Source organism: Pterocles gutturalis, unplaced genomic scaffold (assembly GCF_000699245.1).
Source record: "Pterocles gutturalis isolate BGI_N339 unplaced genomic scaffold, ASM69924v1 scaffold24088, whole genome shotgun sequence".
Lineage (NCBI taxonomy): Eukaryota > Metazoa > Chordata > Aves > Pterocliformes > Pteroclidae > Pterocles > Pterocles gutturalis.
Genome location: NW_010118743.1, coordinates 1 through 20,060, shown reverse-complemented (window position 1 = coordinate 20,060; position 20,060 = coordinate 1). Strand labels below are relative to the sequence as shown.

Below are 20,060 nucleotides of genomic sequence, written 5' to 3'. Positions count from 1 at the left end.
TTGCTTAAGACTTTTCATTAAAAAAACAAAAACAAAACAAAAACAAAACAAAACAAAACAAAAAAAAAACCCCACAACTTAATAATAGGCTGAGTCAATGCAAAGACAAGCGCCATTTAAGGGATTCTTCCATTTCAGGTACTGCATTTGACAAGAAAGTTATTTTAGACACATGCAGGCGTAAGTTAAAAATATTGACAAGACAATGAAAGTGTGCAGATACTCTGGCCAGCAGCAAGTTTTACACATCAATGATGCAATATTAAATTATCTCTCTCTTTAAAAGGCACGTTTCTTTAGATCACTGTAAAATTCAGCTTTTGTGGTTCGTCAATATAAGAAAATGTAGAAGCATTCAGTAAAATATTTATTTTACTGTGCTTGTGCTTTAACAACACAACTGTATTGGAAGACTCCACCCCACAAAACATACAGTGAAGCTATCAACGTACAGGGCATAACCTGAAGATTAATGACTAACAAGTGGGAGATGACATTCTAACAATGACTAATTCAAGTCAGCCATTAATTCTAAGAATATGTCCTGTGCTGAGGTTATTATTGCTATTGCAGGTAAAATGAAGAGTTTAAAAAAAAAAAAGTAATTTATCAGTGGTGTACATAAGAGTTGAAACTGCAAGTTATTCCCAGACAACACCTTATATGTTAATCAGTTTTTAGATCACCTCTCAAAATTTAAAAAGTGTAACTAGTAAAATGTATCATAAATGTATCATGAAACTTGTATGCAAGTTTTATTTATGAAACTGACAAACCTGGCATCTAAAAATCCAATTCACTCCAAAAAGTCTACTTTGTAAGTACATCATATTAATATTTGTAACATTAGTTGCTAGTTCAAACCAAAGGAGGCTTACAAGGAACTGCTACTGTTTCATTATTCAACCCCATCATTTGTACTCAAGTCCCGTGATTCTCCATGGTTTAAGACAAAGAAGTCTTCTTTTTTCAAGCCGTATCTTTCAAGAGCTTCATTCAGCTTAACTGGAGGGTCCAAGTAATACTGGAAAAAATAAGAATAATATGCTGGAAAATACACCATTGCAGCATTTGGGGGAAGGAAAGACTATCACTGCTCTGCACAAGAAATGGTTTACATTTTAACCATTACCTAAAAAGAGGGAGTATATATTTGTCAAATTAAAATGTTTGATTTCATTTTCAGTTTTGAAACTATAAGAATGCTGATTTACAGTTGTAGAGTAACTAGCAAGGCACAACCTATGATCCAAAAGTCAGTCTTGTTCAATGTATTGAACTACATCTCTCAAAAGCAGAAATACGGCGATTCCGTGTTGCTGGCACGGAGGAGGAAGGGTTAGCAGGTCAGCAGATGGCGCTTTCCCTTGCTTAGTAAAACAAAGTTGTCAGCTTTACTGTTTAAAGACTAGTGCCATTTCAATGAGGTCCCCCTGAACTTCCTTCATTGTATTTGTTACATTTCAGAAAAGGCATCAAGAGGGAGAAGTCATCCATTTTTTTGTGCTTCTAAATACACAGTAGCATTTGTACTGTGGGCACTAGCGACACAGCTTATTAGATGCATTGTGGATAGAAAATGTTATATCCAAGTTAAAGAAAAGATGACACACCAGGTGAACATAGCTAACAGCATCAGGATTGAGTTCTAAGATAAAGTGATGCAACTGATGCAAAGTTGAAAACCAGCAGATCCTGCCCTTTCACTGCATTTTTAGTCACTGATAAGGTACCTGCGTAACCTCCTTATTAGAATGGGGGACTTGGTGGGGGGGAATTAAAAAAAAAATAAAAAAATCAGCAACTCAGAATAACTCAGTTTTTCATATTCTTGCTGGTATTTAACTATGAATCAACTATTTAAAATACTATTCAATTTATTTACTAGACAGACATGATTAATACCCTATTGACCTACAGGCATGCAATTCTTACTGTCTCCAAAGTGATGCACTGCTGAGTTTACTTTTATTATAGCATGTGTCCCTACCTTTCAGGTTCCTCAGCTTTCAGATATCAAAAATCCTCCACATTTGTTTCAATAACTCTGTACTTTCAAATTAATCTTACCTGTGGAAATATTTTATGTAATTGCTTATGAAAAGCTAAGCATTGTTTTTAACTGCAGTACATATACCAACAACTTTTCACTCATACAAAGTTCATATTTTAAGTATACATTTACAGATATATAAGTTAAATTGCAAGAGCAAAGCTTCATTAACGACTGAAAAAAATGACAGGAAATCTGAGCTTACATATAGTGTTTAAATTTACCTCATTTGCTAAAGCAAACGTCCCCCAGTGAATTGCTACAGACTTCTTTGCTTGAACGTCAATGTGGATTCTTACTGCTTCTTCAGGATCCACATGCTGGTATTTCATAAACCACCTACCAAAACACAAAATAAGTTTTTTTGGTGTCACCTAATTCAGTGCAAGATTTCTGTACTTTAATTGGGTAAGTTGCAAGAATCTACAAAAAAATAAATATCCTCACCCAATAAAAAAAAATAATGGAGCATGTATGTCTGAATAACATATTAGAATGCTCAAAATCAACAAGCTGGAATATGCCAACATACCTGCAAAATACCAGTACATGTATTTCATTCCCCTTTTCAAACTTTTTTCCCCCCTTATCTATATTTTTATCAGTATAAAGACATATTATTGGTGCCTTGAGGCATTAAGGCCATAGATTTAAATCCATCCCTGAAAAAATTTCATGCTAGCAGCGCACACCAAAAAGCATGTGCTTTGGAAGATAGCCTAAGGGAACAGTGGTAAAGCAGAAGAGATAATTTGGCAATTCTTGAAAGATACCAGATTTTTACCATGTTATTCTGATTCCTATCTTCCTTTCCCAGCCTATACATGCTTTGCTTCTAGCATGATATGAGCATTATCATTTAAAAGTTCAGATACCCTGTTGTTAGTAGGATACCAATGCCTAAACGGATCTTTCACACTCTATAAAGGAGTCATCTTTATCTCCAGATAAGTTGCAAAAATAGTGGAAAGACTGAAGCAAGAGAAAAATGCAGCAAATTGCATGCATCCAAATGGGCTGGATTAAGTGATGCCATTTCAGAAAAAAAGCCACATAGTAATTCCAGATTGTTACTCAAGATTTTTCATGGAAGAAAACCAGCTGATTCATCCTTGCTGTGCTTAAGCCTGAAGAAAAAACTCTCTAAGAACATCACACATACACAGACAAGCATCCTGGACATTTCAGCTCCATCTTCTGATTGCCTACTATTTGTTTTTGTCATTCAGCAATGTCCTTTTGCCTCAGCAATTTCCTTCTTTTGCCTCTATATTCTGTTTTATATTCTTAACAGAGTATACCTACAGTTTTCACTTCTGGGTGTATTTTTTTGTCATCAGTATATAATTTGATTTATGTATTTTGATCAAACTTTGATTTTCATACCTTGGCTCATAAGCTCCAATGGGGATGGCTGCAAGATCAAAAGGTCCAAACCTTTTACCTATCTGTTCGAAAGCAACACAATATCCAGTATCTCCTGAAAAGAAAAACCTATTCCATGGTCCCAAGACAGACCAGCTGCCCCAAAGAACCTTGTTGTCATCTGTCGCAGTCCTTTTGCACCAATGTTGAGAAGGGGTGAAGACAAAAGTTACCGCATCGTGACCAGGGACGCAGTTCTCTTCCCACCAATCCAGTTCAATCACATTCTCGCAACCGCATCTCTGCATCCAGTCCAAGAGCCCCAGAGGCACAAACCAGCGCAGCTCACTCCCAAAGCGTTCATTTAAACTCGTTACAGTGTTGTAGTCCAAGTGATCATAATGGGTGTGGCTGATCACGACGGCATCTATTTTGGGGAGCTGCTGTACTGTGCATGGAGGTCCTCGGAAGCGCTTGGGACCCATCAACTGAGTAGGGGAAGCTCGCTGGCTAAAGATTGGGTCAGTAAGAAATATAAGTTCATCCATTTCCACCATAAGCGAGGCATGTCCCAGCCACGTGACTCGCATACCAGTTCCTGTCTTCCCAGCAAGCTCCGGCTTTTGAACAAAGTAAGGTTTTAGTACTGGAAGCTCTTTATCGAGTTCCTAGCAAAAAAGAACACAATATGCATGAGAGATTTCAGAATGTAGTTGGCGGTAGAACAAAAACTGCATACAAGGCACAAATCACTACAGTCAAGACTTGTGCTTTGTTTATATTTTTAGGCAATCGGAGAACTGCAACACAAAACAGACGCCTTTTTAACAAGCATTTCCCCAGCTACTTCCTCCTAATTTCATTTTACATTTTTGTAACATCTACACTTCTCTGTCAAGAGAGAGAAGAGAGAGCTCAAGAGTATCGCAGCAGGCCAGGAGACCAACTAATAGAGTCTGAAAGCATTGCAGTGAAAGCACTGCAAGGCCCTGACAGCATCCTGGGAAAGGCTTTGCAGTCAGTTGGCCTTCCCCAACCTGGAAAAGAATATATATCATAGAATCATACAATGGTTAGGGTTGGAAAGGACCCCAAAGATCATCAAGTTCCAATATATATATGTATATACACACTGTTGCTGTAACAAATGTTCAAGTTTAGCTTGTGCAACTAAATGATGCATCCCCTAAGTCATAGCCCAAATAAGTCACAAACACACAAATGAAAGAGAATGCCATGTTCCCAACAGCACTCCACAAAAGCTCCATCTTATTAGCCTTTACCAGAACCCCCCCCTCTCTCTCCATTACATATAGAAGCAGGACACGCAGGTTAACCTCGCTTGGCTAATGTTAGCTTTTGCAATTCTCTCTTCCCCTCCTGCCAATAATCCAATGAACGTTCATAAAACACAAACTCATTTTTAAAATGGATCTTAAGGCACTTAGCTATGCTTCTCATGATGTTTTATTGAAGCCTGCAAGGTAACTAAAGATGAATTATTACTGAATAAATCACTATACTGATCTCCCTATATGTTCAGGGTGCAGTCCAATGAATGACTTTAAATCAACCTAATCCATACTCTCATGTAAAAAAGTTATGGAAACCTTCCCCCACCTCCTCTCTTGTTCCAGCATGAATACTTACGCAGTCCCCACTCAAGCCTGACAGGTCAGAGAACTGATCCAGCTGAACATTAATCCAGGGGAGGAAAACAGACAGCTTTCAGCTCAAACAGCTTCCAAATTTGACTCTGTGTAGCCTCAAGCTGTCACAAAAGAGGCCATGGCTGTACATTATCTACTGAAACTCATTGTCCAACTACCATTCTCTCATTTTGAACTGGAGTTATGTTCTTCACTGCAGTTTGGTTGAGATGCTTAGGCAGAAGCTTTATTTGTAATAAATATGGGAGACTTCCTATTAAAAAAAAAAAAACCAACCCAAACCAAAATCTTCTCGGAGTTCCTGACCATCTCCAGCTCTGCCACAGTATGGATAAGGCTCTCCTCCCAAACCATTCTGGTCTGAACTCCTCACATCACTTTAGAATAATTTTCCTGTGTTAGGCATCATCTACCAACTCCTGAAACTCTTCTCTCCCTTGTAATCACAGATGTCCCAGCTCTTCTGGTTCCTAGTGGGGTTCTCCCTGCAGTGGTTGCTGCTCTCATTCTCTAGGTCTAGGATAGCAGATTAGCGCTATCAGCAAGCTCATACAGAGCTGACCTGCTCCTTTAAAAGTCCAGCTGATGCTGTGACAGTTTAGGAGTCTAGGATTTCCCTTGATAAAACAGTCTTGACAGCTTCAGGAAAGTTACTTTCTCTGCAATATTTTATTGATTTGAAGGGCACATGTTGGGAAAAACCAAACACACACACACTTCCACCCCCCTGCAATTCTACTGTAAGTAATAAAATATTAATGAAACTAATTTAATGAGAGCTAATGGACAAGGCATGTCTACTGAAAAAGTTTCATTACTGTCTTCAGGAATGAGAAATAGATAACCTTCTATAAAACTGAATATAAGGTTACTACAATACAATCAATTCATACAAGAATAAACAAAGTATGAGTATTAGACTGAGACAAACTCCAAGAAAGAAGCGTGACTTTCTTATCGCTATTTCATTCTAAGTACATGAGAATGACACTGGCAGCAGAAATCTGAACCACAGAGATTCTTGTATTGTGAAACGTCAGTTCAAGAGTGGAAGATCCACAAAGCTAACAGAATACTCGAAAATGGAAATTAGGACAACTGCATGTGGTTAAGTCAACAAAACAGATTATATCAAAGAAATTAAACTCAGATACAGAATTTAATAATTAATTGTCATAATGCAATTTAGGTCAGTATACCATTTTTTCATGGACAATGTTATTTTTAAGTAACTGCTTTTAGAGATAGACTACAAATTATTCCGAGAACTCTAAATCAATCCACTTTATTTTTGCAGACCTTTGACACAAACTCGTTTTTAAAACCAGCATCATGCAATATTAATAAGCAATACTAAATGGATAAAGAACTGGCTAATTGGCAGTTGTGAACAATGAGTTCGTAACTGGGACTCAAACATACTGTACTGGTTTTGGTTGGGACAGAGTTAGTTTTCTTCCTAGTAGCTCCTATGGTGCTATGTTTTAGATTTGTGCTGAGAACAGTGTTGATAACAGGCTGATGTTTCAGCTACTGCTGAACAGTGCTTACACAGCCTCAAGGCCAGTAGGCTGCGGGTACATGAGAAGCTGGGACAACTGACCCCAGTTCACCAGAGGGATATTCCGTACCATATGATGTGCTCAGCAATAAAAGCTGGGGGAAGGAGGCAGAAGGAGGGACATTTGGAGTGATGGTGTTTGTCTTCCCAAGAAACTGTTACACATGATGGAGCCTGCCTTTCCTGGAAATTGCTAAAAACCTACCTGCTGACTGGAAGTAGTGAATTAATTTCTTACTTTAGTTTGCTTGTGCGTGCAGCTTTTTCTTTATTTAAAATTGTCGTTATCTCAACCCACAAGTTTTTGCACTTCTACCCTTCTAATTCTCTCCCCCATCCCACTGTGGAGGGGCTTAATGCCTACTGGGGTAAAACCACAACATGTGCACTATTAAAGGCTTTACCAGGATGTCACTAGGAATGACGCTATTAAGTATTTTGAATAGTTGATTTAAAGGTAGAACTATTCACTATAAAAGGCATTTGTAAAGGACACACAGACAAGAGGACTGATAAATAAAAGAGTAGCACATTCGAACAATTGGTATCCTGACCTATTTAAATTAAATTCTGTAAAAAAACATTCAAGGCAAGCCCAGAACACAAAGGCAGTGTAACTTGGAAAGCACAGACTCTGTATAAGATCTACAGGTTTGTGATACACAGGCCTCTGATCCAAATCAACAATTCCTCACAGTATGAGATCAGAAATCAGGCATTTTGTTGAGCTATCACAGTAAATCACACAAGGAAATAGCTAAAGAAATTACTTCTCAGTGCATGGGTTTTGTGCTTGGAGTTGTTTGGGTTTTTTTAATATTTTGCAAAGTATACTAAAATCCTCAGAATTACCTTTTAAAGCAATAAGGGCCAATTACTCAACTCGTAAGATTTCAAACTAAAACACAAGTTCTATTGGCAGTATACTTCACATGAAATTCTTAAAACTCATACAACAGGAAAAAAACAACATAATGAAGGAAATATATAATCTTATGGAAGTTTATGCTGCTATAGTACATTTTGTTCTCTGTCAGACTAACCAGAAACATATTAATACTACAAGAATTATAACAGACCTTTGAAATATGGCATTAATGTCAAATCAGCTACCAACAGAAGCAAAGTGTGCCTAATATTGTCTTATCTTCATCAGTGGAGTAATGTTTCCTGCTGTGCCCCTTCCCCCCTCCCATGTTCTTTCCTTCCTAATGCAAAGCAAGAAGAAACACATGATGGGCTTTGGTAAGACTAGCTAATTAGCTTAGGATTTTTGGCGCTTAGTGCATGCTGGAATACCACTGGATTTTACAGAAATGTGAACAATATAAATTGTTGATCCAACAACTAATAATTAAAAGATATTCCAACAGCACTGAAAAAAAGTTATTAATAAAGAGTGTAAAGAAAATACAAAAAGTCTATGCATTCTAGATAATGATAAAGGCTTGTTGTGAGGGCACAATTATAATATATATAGCTTTTACACAGTGAAGTACATATCCTGGATGATTTTTTTTACATATGCAAAGCACTTGGTAGGGATCAACTGAACCTGCCCAGCATAGCAGGGTATCACCAGGCACACTCAATGTGGAAATTGAAGTAGGAATCTGCTTGAAGGACATGCTATCTAGTAGTACTAAATAAAGTATGGAGCCTTTAGTTTGAATTTTAAACAAGCTCACAAGTGCTTTACAGGTTGATTTAGGCATGGAGCAAACATAGCTGGAAAAAGCACTGAAATGGCTGAGGACTCAAGAAGTGCATTGCACTGATCTCTGTCTAGGTTTTCCTATTTCTGACTTGTTTCACTGAGCTCCTGAATAATTGCTGGCACTTAATTAAAAAAAATTAATATGCAAAGCAATGAAATTAGTCCGAAATTAATCCCAACTGGGTCAGAGAGACAGCTTTACAACTGGTACAGTGTAGATTTCTTGGTAATCACCATTTATTGCAGGTTGTAAATTAAAGGGGAGCGCTGCAGTTCTCCACTGGCAGACAGCTGTATATCCTGCACTCTGTAGTACACCTTAGCACTGCCTTCTAGGTACTTCAGTCACTCACCAGGTTTCTGACTGGTGCTGGCAAGATACAAAGCCTGTCGTACACATATGGAATAAGGCAGCAGTCAAAGGCAATTTAAAATGCCAAGGAGTGAGCCAAAGCATCATGATGCAGCACGCTGCCTAGAAAGCTGCAGATGCTGAAAACTGCTGTTACTACTACAAGGTGCAGATAATGTCTAGAAGGAGGACACCAAATTTAAAACAGTAAATTGTTGGAAAGGATCCCAAGACTGAAATAGGTTTTTTGTGCTTCTTTCTGAAGTAAAATTATTATTTTTATAGAACCATGAGATATGCCACAGATATTTCATCCAATGTGAAGTATATTAGTAGTATGATTCATAAGGCAACACCTATTAAAAAGGAAACAAAGTAACTGTAGTTTATGACTGAGCTAGGGATCCTTTTTTGTTGGTTTTGTAAATACAAATGGAGCTGGATAAATCAGAGGGCGTGGAACTAACAGAAAGGAGAAAACATGAGAGAGGCAAAAAGTATCAACCCACCTTTTGAAAATAATAAAGTGATGCTAAAATCAGAAAACAACACTTAGAGTCTCCAAAAGATGCCTATTAAGTGTGAGTTAGAAACTGTTCTATTTTATTGATTAGAGCAGAGGTAAAAGCAGTCTAAACCAAGAACAAAAAACATGCAAGCATTTACCTGCTTTGAGCATGGCACATTGCTGTTATTTTTTTCCATGAGGGACCATTTCAAAATATTTGGCAAGGTTGGTGATTTCCATGTTGGCCACGGGTTGACAAATCTCCCATCTTTGCCTCTCTTTGATTTAGTTACATCCTCTTCTAACCTGTAGTCCAGTCTGAAGCTTTTCCTGGAGGTCCTGGAAGAATCGCTGCCCCTGGAACCTCGACCCGAATTCTGACGTTTCCTCACCGCTTCTTTAGGGTACTGGTTACATGCAGTCAAAGGCTGCTCTTCATCTGTTTTCTTATCCATATCTTCTTGAGGACAACTAAAATAAATTTTAAATTAATCAATCTTTTCTTGGACTAACAACAACAATCATAAGACTGAATGTTCTCACACACATTAGAAACAAGCTTGCCCGTCTCATTTTATGATCTACTGCATTTTTTTTTCTCAACAAAATATGCTTTTAAAACAGTTGCTATTACACAAAAGACTTCAAAAACATGCTGTGGCAAGTAGACATGAGATCTCTTTGTAGTTCAAGCAGAATTTTACTCCCCAGTATGCACAGCTTCAGATACTAACCCATTATCTACCAACTGCAAAAGTGAGGGGGAAGGGTTCCTTAATTTGCATTTTGGAAGAATAGTAAGTTCCTCCTGACCCTTATGACATTTAGTGCCTGATGTAATACAATCCTGCAAACTTGTACAAGAGACACTGGAACTATACAGTACCTTAGGATTTGCCTATATAGCAACTTTGTTTTATAGTAAGAGCAGCAACCTAATGTAGCATTAACAATACCCTGCTTCTACTGACAAGATGCACATGCATACAGAAATGTCAGAACACAAAAGATATTTGGTCCTATTTCCTATTTTGTCCAAAATGAAGGAAAAGCTTATAGTAATAACAGTAAAAGTAACTGTTTCAAATACAATTTTGATACAAACTTAACGGGACTGACTAGTGAACGGCCACAGAAAATTGCGATATCTCAAATAAATCATGGCTGCAAGGCATGTTCTTGAATCCCATTGTGACATGTAAAAAAAGTGAAAAAATAACTGGGAAAAGTTTATTTCTATAAAGTCACAATCCAGGGGCATTTCTTAGAAAACTGTCAACTCAGTAGTCAAGAGTCTCTTATTGCAAACTGAAGTGTTGCAGGGCTTAGGAATATGGAGTCCTATTGATCTCATTAAATCCAAGATCAAAAAAACCAAATATACCTATTTTATTTTAAAAGTTGCTGAAACAATTCAGTTGAAGCTAAATGCTTCCGTTTCTATATTTTCTTTCAACACTTCACTTGAAAATAAATATATTGTTCTGGCAGGGTTTTTGAAAGAAAAAAAAAAAAAAACAAAAAAAAAGATTGCTATTTTAAAGAGTGCACAACTCTCTGGTACTTACAAACTCTACCTGATAAAAACTAGAAGATGCCCAGTAATGAACAGACAGGATGATATACTGCTTAGGTACAGGAATAATTTTTAATAACAAATCGTGAAGTTTGTCCTGTGGAAAACTCTCCACCACGTATTTTAGACTATTTACTATCTCATTAACTCAGATAGTCAAACTTTAGCTGCATACTCCTCATATGAGAACTACTGGGCTGATATACCACAGCCAATCCACTCAACAACATTTTCAGAACAGAATTAAAGTCCACAGTTTTCTTAGAAATTATTTCCTAAATGAGATATTTTCTAAGTAGCCAGGTATGCATAACTCACTGTGCACCTAATAATTTCACAATTACAGGAAAAAAAATATTGTCACTGCAACATTACAGCTAAGCTTTTACACAGATACAAGAAGGGCTATCAAACTGAACCCAATGCGTTCACTGGCGATGCACTACAAACGCAGAGCCCATCCCTGCTATTGCAGCAGCAACCGACTACTACTAAACAGAAAGCGTGGTGTCAGTTGCAAAAGTATGACAATTGATAAATATTGTGAAATTTTCAAAATTTACTTAACAAAATAACCATTATTTTGCTGTACAGTAGCGATAAAATATTAAAACATCAAAATTAACTTCTGATAAAGAAGCATGAACAACATTCAGAAAACATTGCTGACAATTTTTTGATAAGCAGTACCCTTGGTCATAATCTTGTTTTAATGTAATTGCTTTGTACTCTAGTTTCCCTTAGTTTTACTGAAACCACTCCATTTATGTATTTTCTATCTAGCAATAATATACCACATCTGCATCATAATTTTAATTTAACTGTTGAAAACCCTAGGCTTTTTCTCTATTCCACTAAACTTTTACTGGCATCAGTCTTCAATGGAACAGCCACCCAACTTGCTCTATACCATTTTAAGCAGACATGAATGGCAACAAAAAGAATCAGTGTCACAAAAAAGCAGCCAGAATATGCAAAAAAAAAAAAAAATGTAATGGATATTTTAACTGTTACTTTAACTTAAGTGTTGGGGGAGTTTGGCATTCCTCAAAGAGCATTTTCAGTGCCAAGTCAGCTTATTAATTTAGCAAAGCATCCAGACACAGCATAAAATGTCTACTCTTCTAAAAAGCATCATGAAAACAAATCACAAGAGTTTAATCAGATAGGCACTTAATTCCAGGAAATTCTTCTCTTAACGTCTCAGATGTCTGATTTTTAAATATATATAACTACTGTAATTATTGTTCCTACAAGACATTTTATATTAGAGAGTGGAGTGCCTAAGGTTTTATTTTTAAGCTTCTGTTTATCTATTCATTCATCTCTAAAATGGGTGAATTCTACTTTTGCTTAAATTTTCATATGAACCTTTGATCTTATTCTGGAAGTATAAACCTCTCGGGGAAGTAAGGATCAACGATGCTGATTAAACAAAGACAATGCCAAAGCATTTAAGGCACTGCAGGTATCTGTCTGCCAACATATTTTCCACATGATGCACATACATTACTTTCATTAGTATTCCATAAGCCACTGAAGGGAGAAGAGACCTCAGTCCTCACAGAATACTTTAAATCCTTTTACATGCATAAGAAAGGGACACATTTACCAACGATTAACTGATGAAGTATTCCTGATGAACTGTAGATTCCTTTGAAGTATCAATCTTGCCAGTTCATTTCCCTTTCATTTCAGCTGGTAAAATATATCCTAGAATATTCATGGAACACAGTAAAAGAAATCTAATGTTTTTCATTTAAAAAAAAAAAAGTAGACCATAATTTCTTGAAAACCAGCAATCATTAGCTTAAAAGAAAACCAGTTATTAGTCCAAGGAGATTCTTACCCCTTTTGCAAAGGAAAGCCCCTACAGACAAGGAGATTTGGCAGGTATATTTTAAATATTAGAAAATACCCAACAGGAAATGAACTGGTTTTTCACTCAGCTTTCCTGAATTCTTCCCCAAGAAAAATAACAGTTTGGCACTCAAGAAAGAAATGTAAGCACTGGATTGCCAGCCCAATTATGAGTGATAGAGACACCAAAATCAAACTAGAGTAGAGTTGTGTTCACTTGGGAGGCGTCATCTCCTTGGTGAATACTTGTTATTGCAGGGTTCCACAATAAATCTTCTATCTTCCACACTTTTAAACAAAGCAGAAAACTACTATGCTACTTACAAGTATTAAACTGCTTTCTTAACAAATGGCAACTGTCCTTCAGGATGAGGTGACTTACCCCCAAACAAGGGCAAGTGGATTGCCACCATTTGTAAGAGGGGCTCAGGCAAGACACAATGCAACCACCCTCTCCATGCTCAGAGATGCTTTACTGTTTCAACTAAATTCAGAAAAGGAAATGGACTAAGACATACAAACTACTAAAGGAGACCACTGGTCATGCCAAATCCACGAGGCCAGAAGGTACTCTAGACAAAAAACCAGAGCGTCACTGCCTGATGAATAGGGTGAAGCCTAACATGAACCAAAACGCAGAACTCACATAACTGGTTTTCCACCACCAAATACTAAGAGGCCCCTAGTCATCCGCAAAGCAAGAGAGAAGTTGTAGATCAGGCAGGACAGGGTACGGAAAACCCACGTCTCCTGTCACAGTAAACAGGCCTACCCCTGCAAATAGGATATAGTCCCTACGACAACAGGTTTGGGGTCAATTGTTTATTTTAACATTGCTTATATAACTGAAAACTCGACACAAATATCTTCACTTTGAGTCTTCTGATTATTTAGGAAAATCATTAAAAGTTTACTTAAACATTTTAATACTTTCTGTTCCAAAAGCAGGTTGGAAACAGGATACCTTAACGTTACAAGAAGCACTCTGACATTAGATTTTTTTCTTTTTAAATGGTCTTTTAAACACAGCAGAGCTTCAAGCCAAATTATTTTAACTTTGAGGAAATGCACTGACGTAAAATCCATTGTGTGAGCCTTCACCTTTCTCACCCAGTCTCTTCGAACATCCACTACTCCATAACCGAAATGGATGTAGTTCTCCCTACTAAGCATACAACCATGCACAGACATGCTACTAACCATGAAGTCTGCCAGAATAGCTTTGTCCTTTTCTACACAGAAATGTCCTTATTTAACTAATCCATAAGCCAGACAGTTTAAGAGAGAGTTATTATGAAGCGATGGTTTACTGGAACTCAACAGCAGCAACAAAACTTTACATTTACTTTGCAAACATTCCATAGTTTTCCAGATACCTTTAATTTTCTCTATTCTTGAAGCAACAAGTTTGCTTCATTTCTAATCACTGTCTCTCTGTATAGACTACATCCAGAACTGGGTTGCACTACACATCACCTGATAGGGACAGCACACAGTTCCTAGCAAACTCCCACCACTGTAGCCTTATCAAAGCAAGAATCTGAGCTTTCTGCAAGCCATATACTGCTACACGACTTGGAAGTTTTCTTTCACTATACATATTTTTTATGGCTGCAACAGCAATTATACCAGATGCTCTTAGTCTCAGCATTTCACACAAAGAAGATCTCTCACCCTTGCAGCTAGCTGATCTATAAATACTTCTATTATTTGAGATTTCCCATTAAAAGCTGCAAGAAAGAACAAGGATTGCAGAATTTTTCATTCAAATTATATGATAGTTTAACAGTCAGCTTGAGATTCTGTATGATGTCCTATTTCCAGATTTTCCAAACATCCACTTTTTTTAAAAAAAAAAAAAAAAAAAAAAAAAAAAATCTATGCTAGTACAGCCTTCTTCCATTCTTGGTTGCCAGCCCAGTTCTTCTCTGTTTTTAACAGATCTGTAAGCATCCTTACTCTGCAGTGATCTTGTGTACTGTTCAAGATTAATAACTCAGTTGACAACAGAAACAGAAATAGCTCTCTCCATAAACAACTTCATAGAATTAGGATGAATCCTTTACCATTCTTATCTAGTTTTGAGGATCAACAGTAAAACAAAACAAAGTTTAATTTAGACATAACAGAGAAAAAAAAATCAGTTACAAATAAAACAAATGCGTAGCATCTACCCATGGTCGCCTGCTGTTAGGCTTATTCTTACAACAGCTGTATTACTTAAGCAGCCACCAACATGAGCCAATTCATTTCTGCCCTCATTACTTCCCCAGGCTTGCCAAAACAAACATTTGTGTCTACATGGTGAATTAGTTCAAGAAACTGATCTAGCTGATAGTCACTTCTTACTTTCCCATCCCCTAGAGAAGCATTTAATTTTCACCTGCACCACTGTGTAACCATGCGAGTGTCTATACCAACAAACTGGCTAGGACAGGGAAGAGTGAGAACAGCAATACACTGTTGTAAACAAATACTATTTATGCCAGTGTTGCTATAAAAAAAAGTAATTCATTAAATATCCTTAGTTTAGCATTCACTCAGTGTAGCTCAGTTACATACGTCACTACGTTAGGTTCAATGAGTCCCCCTACCCTTAAAATATTTAATTTTCTATCTATTCCCTATCCAAGATTTCATCCACATTTAGTATTGACACTCTTAAACGCTCTGTCTGCCTTCTCTGAGTGTGATGTTTCGTATTGTTACCAAGCAAATTCAATAGCTGCCTACCACCCTTAAGGAAGCCCACTCCCCGTTACTCCACATTCCGACCTCTATTTTCCTGGCATTCATTAGGGTAACTAAACCAACAGAAAGTTATTCAGAGCCATTATGAGTGCCTATCAGCTACACCCTTCCATGCCTCTGGCAAATGCAAATAGGCTTTAGAGTCAGGTCCATCCGTAGTACCCGGAGCCAGCTATTTCTCAACCGTAGGTTACATCTGCTCAGCTACAGGCATTGTATGAACTGCATAAAGATGCCTCTTCCTGGAACTGGGACAATACATATACGTATTTTCCCTTTGTTTCCAAGGGCCCCAGCTGACTGCCCCTATCCAAAATGAGCACTTTGTAGTCCCCAAACATGTTTATAAGTATAATGTATTTAATATGATAGAAGTTTTTCTTAATATTATAGAAGTTTTCTGTTACCTGCACCTTCTGTTTAGGTTATGATGCCTGATATGACAGTAGTTGTCCATAGGGGCCATGTATATTAACAGAGATGACAGACCGAGTAGCCAATTTCTTTTGCTATACAGGCCTGTTAAAGAAAGTTATTTCCCTCTCTACACTTGTCTTTACTGCAGTCTTGAATAAGAGTATCCAAAAGTTGGCACGTGGCCATGGCATTTAAAAGAGCAGCCTAGACTATCATTATGACTAAGCACAAGAGCAGTGTTATTTCAATGCTGTTGCTGAAGCAGTCACCAAAGGAAAGCAGGAGTGAAGCTTCCTGACAGCAGAACAGAAAGTGCTCTCCTTTGCTCTCCCTAAACAACTCATTTCATATGACTATTTAATGTACAGGGAAGAATGCTGAAACCACAAGAGCTGGCATGAAAGTTTTCTTACCTACTCTGTAGGACTTGGGCTGACAACATACAGAAGCAAGGTTTGTGCATTACAGCTTTGTTATGGCATGCAAGACAATAACTGGATCACAAATCAACAATTTTTGAAATCAATGGTAAAATAAGAGAAGACAGTACATGCACACAGCTGGGAGATAAACCATGGATGCCAACAGCAACGATAACCTCCATGGTGGCTCTTCACACTTGTACAGAATTTCAGTAAAGCTTTTCTGAAGGCACAAACATGAAGCATGTACTAACCCAGCAAAGGATCTGGACCCCAACTTTAGTGTTCTGGCACCAGCTCCACTCCTTTAAGTATTTATGCAAACTAGTTTCAGTTGGTCTACTAATGTGACTACAGTTCATAGCAAACCTTTCCAGGATCAGGCTTACTCTTAGAAAAAACAACCAAACTTTAAAGGTTAGCATTTCTAAACACACTTTGGCCACTCCCATGTGTTAACAGACTATGCACCTTGAGTTTAGTACTTTAAGTTATTAAACAATGTTGAAGCTGTTACCACAGGTTTTTCTTAACTAAAACGAAGTTTTAAAATATTACAAGCTTGCACTCTGTCCTGAGGGTAAAGGTTTCCCATCTAACATCTTATGTAAATTAGATATGACTAAAAATAAATACTAGTCCACGTAATGAAACCAAGACTCCATTTGAAGACACTACGGTAGAAATCTGATTTCCTTTGTAGCACATGGCCACAGAGGCAAGGTAAGAACAGCTTTCATAAAACTGCATAGAAATAATGTTAAAACCTTGATCCATAGGATCCACGTGGCAAAGCAGGGTCTGAAGTTCATTTATAATAAACTCTGGCATTTTTATGTCTGCAACTGCGCAATTGCTATCCCCACCTCATTTACTAAGCCTTTTAATTTTCTGCCTCCTTTTCTCTCCATGCCAGAAAGGAACAAACTCCTATGCAAACTTTCTCTAGACTCACACTGAGAATAATCCTTTAAAACCCTATAAAAGCTCAGATGTCCAGGAAGTGCAACAACGCCTAAGCACTAAACTAGTTTTTATTTTTAAGTTAATATACAGTCAAACAGTTTTGTTTATCTACATATTTAAATGCTTGTCTACTTGATTCCCTCTCTTCAGTTCAAAGTCCAAGCCCATAGGACCCAATGTTATTTCTCTGCAACATAAAAATACTCCCCTAAATTCTTTCTAGATCTACTTAGATTTCAACATAAGCTCAATTTTTGCTTGCCCCAACATCATTCTCTCTCTCCCTCTGACTGGCTGTGTATGCACGTACACACACCCCATAGATACATGGTTTTTCTAGAACTATTTATAACATTTGACCTCAAGTGTAATGAAATCCAAACAAATAATTTCCAGGTCAGTTAAGATAAGGACATTCAAAGTTTTTCTTTGTTGAAAAATATGTTTTTCTTGAATGCAACTGTTCAAAGACCATCTTTCACATGAGTTAAGCTAGAAGGTCATCAGCCTCTCCAAATATAAAAGCTCTGAATGTCCAAAACTTTATACTGGAAAGCCAGAAATCATGTGTGATACAGCACCCTTATGGTTCTTGAACTGAAACAAAGCCATTAAAAGAAATTACAAATGGTAGAACACCAGACACAACAAAACACAAACACCCAAGGAAACTGGAAATGCCACAACACGTTAACATTTTTCATGACAACCCTTTTCCCCATATATAACCAGCCTTCTACCCTATCCCCACAACTCTAGATTATGATGTCTTTTCATGTACTCCAAATTAAATGCAAAGTGCTTTGGTCATTAGTCAACAACAAAAGTGTTAATATTAAAAGTTGTTTGGGGTTTGTTTTTTTCTTATGGAAGAGTCAAGGCCATGTTTCCAACACAAATGTGAGCCATCTACTAATTTTTTGAGGCGTTTTAAGGTTTCATAGGTGTTTTAGGGAGATAAAGTGTTTCATTTAAACACACCTAAATAGACACACATAAAAAACTTTTTATTGCCACAATCTCATTATCGGAAACAGATGAACCTCAGTGAAACCCTCCCTCAAAAACCAGTCCACAGCATGGGAGACTTCCACCTAAACAACTGAAACTCTTTCCAAATACTATAAGCAATAAAGAACTGAAATCCTACTGCCTTACTCAGCAGACAGTAGCACTACCAGTTCCAACCACGGTAACAGGTCTTAACACAAAAAAAAAAAAACCCTTGATATACATTCCTTACCACTTGACTTCTCACTTGCACAACATCATATCAAACCTTGTTTTTCATAGTAGGGACACAATGACAGCAAAATATTCTCACTGAAGTTGCATGCTATTCAAGTCCAGATCATCCCTTCTTTATAGAACTGCTAAATACTAAGCTGTGACATGCAAACAGCACATAACATGTAATTTCTTTCCTAGATTTTCTAAGAATATTCAAAGCAAGCGCAACGTCTGGTTTACAGAAAAATCCTTTTTACTCAAAGCTGCATTTAGACACAAGATGACCAAATGATCTACCGTGGTCCTGGCTCTGCGTGGATCAGAAGCAGGACTCTGATTACAGTGCCAGTCAGCATACTGCAAGCTACATACTTGCAGCAACTGACTGAAAAAAATTAAAGTTATATCAGGAAGGGATTTGTAGATGTGGCAAAAGGAAAAAATAATTTCACAGCAGGTGTAACATGTAAAGGCACTAATTAATATGGCAACATTTCAATTTTTCTCATCAGAAATAAAACAACTGCCTTCCCATTTGCAGAAAATAATCTAAAAGCTATTTCTGAATGAAGAATTAGCAGTTTCAGTTCAATCTTGAGCTTATGAAGGCACTGAGGAAATAGATTTCTGCTGAGGTAATTCCTCAAATCTACTTAGTTAATACAAGAAAATCATCATAATAATGGATTGTTTCCTTTTAAAAAGGCTGCAAATCTCTTGATTTAGGCCAAGCTGAAGCAAAATTAACTGTTATTTACATTTGAGCCGTTTCACTTATCATCCTTCACTTCCTCCTCTCCATCACAGGGAGTGAATCAGACAGGGCTTTCCAATCTCCAGGTATTCAAAATTCCCATTATCTTTTTGCAACACGTATTTGAATTTCAGATCATTCTGGGCATTTCTAAAGCAACTGCTGCAATAATCCCTGCATTAATAAGATAAAAATCTTATTTCTTGTTGTGTTTCTGAGGGCCTTATCTATCAAATGAGTCAGGCTTCCTACTTTATTAACTGATAAAAGCTGCTACTATGAATTAAAAAAATACATTACTCTTTTCAAGGGTATTCTGCCAGAAACCAGAAGTGATTTTCCTGTCACTGTCTTTAATTTTTGATGTCACTTTAGTCGGTTTAGTTTGAAAAATAAAGAAAAAAATTCCTAAGTACAAATACTTTCCTTTAAAACCGAAAACTTGCCTCATAATCGCCGTTTAGCAAAGAGAAGAGTAAGGAATCATAATCATCACCAGAAAAAAAACATTTCTGCACAAGTTTAATAGAACTTAACTGCATGCCGTCAAGACAACACCTCCCCCAAACCCTTACTAGAGATAATTGCCGATCAGTGAGATGATTTGACTGCGCTAATTACATTAAATTACTTTGCTTATATCTTCCATGTCGCACTATACTACGCCAGAAAAGTGCTCGCGACAAACATCTGTTCGCCTCTCCTCTTCAAAGCAAAACATTCACTAAACCGTCAATACCATGAAGCGCATTTTTGTCGGGGCGGTTATATAACTTCGCTACTGCGGCGTATCTCACCGTCAGGTTACGGGAAACGAAAGCATCGCCGCTGGGAGGGCGGGGGAGGTAGGACTTTTTC

At 37.3% G+C, this 20,060-nt stretch overlaps 1 protein-coding gene across 1 annotated transcript; it reads right to left on the bottom strand.

Moving 5' to 3' along the window:
* Positions 1 to 730: 730 nt before the first annotated feature.
* Positions 731 to 9,689, bottom strand: NAPEPLD (N-acyl phosphatidylethanolamine phospholipase D). The gene is made up of 4 exons (XM_010076353.1): positions 9,385 to 9,689; positions 3,440 to 4,086; positions 2,278 to 2,392; positions 731 to 1,024 (listed from the first exon to the last, which is right to left on the bottom strand). The coding sequence occupies exons 1-4, from the start codon at positions 9,679 to 9,681 to the stop codon at positions 899 to 901; spliced, it is 1,185 nt and encodes a 394-aa protein (XP_010074655.1). The 5' UTR covers positions 9,682 to 9,689; the 3' UTR covers positions 731 to 898.
* Between the last annotated feature and the right edge of the window lie 10,371 nt (positions 9,690 to 20,060).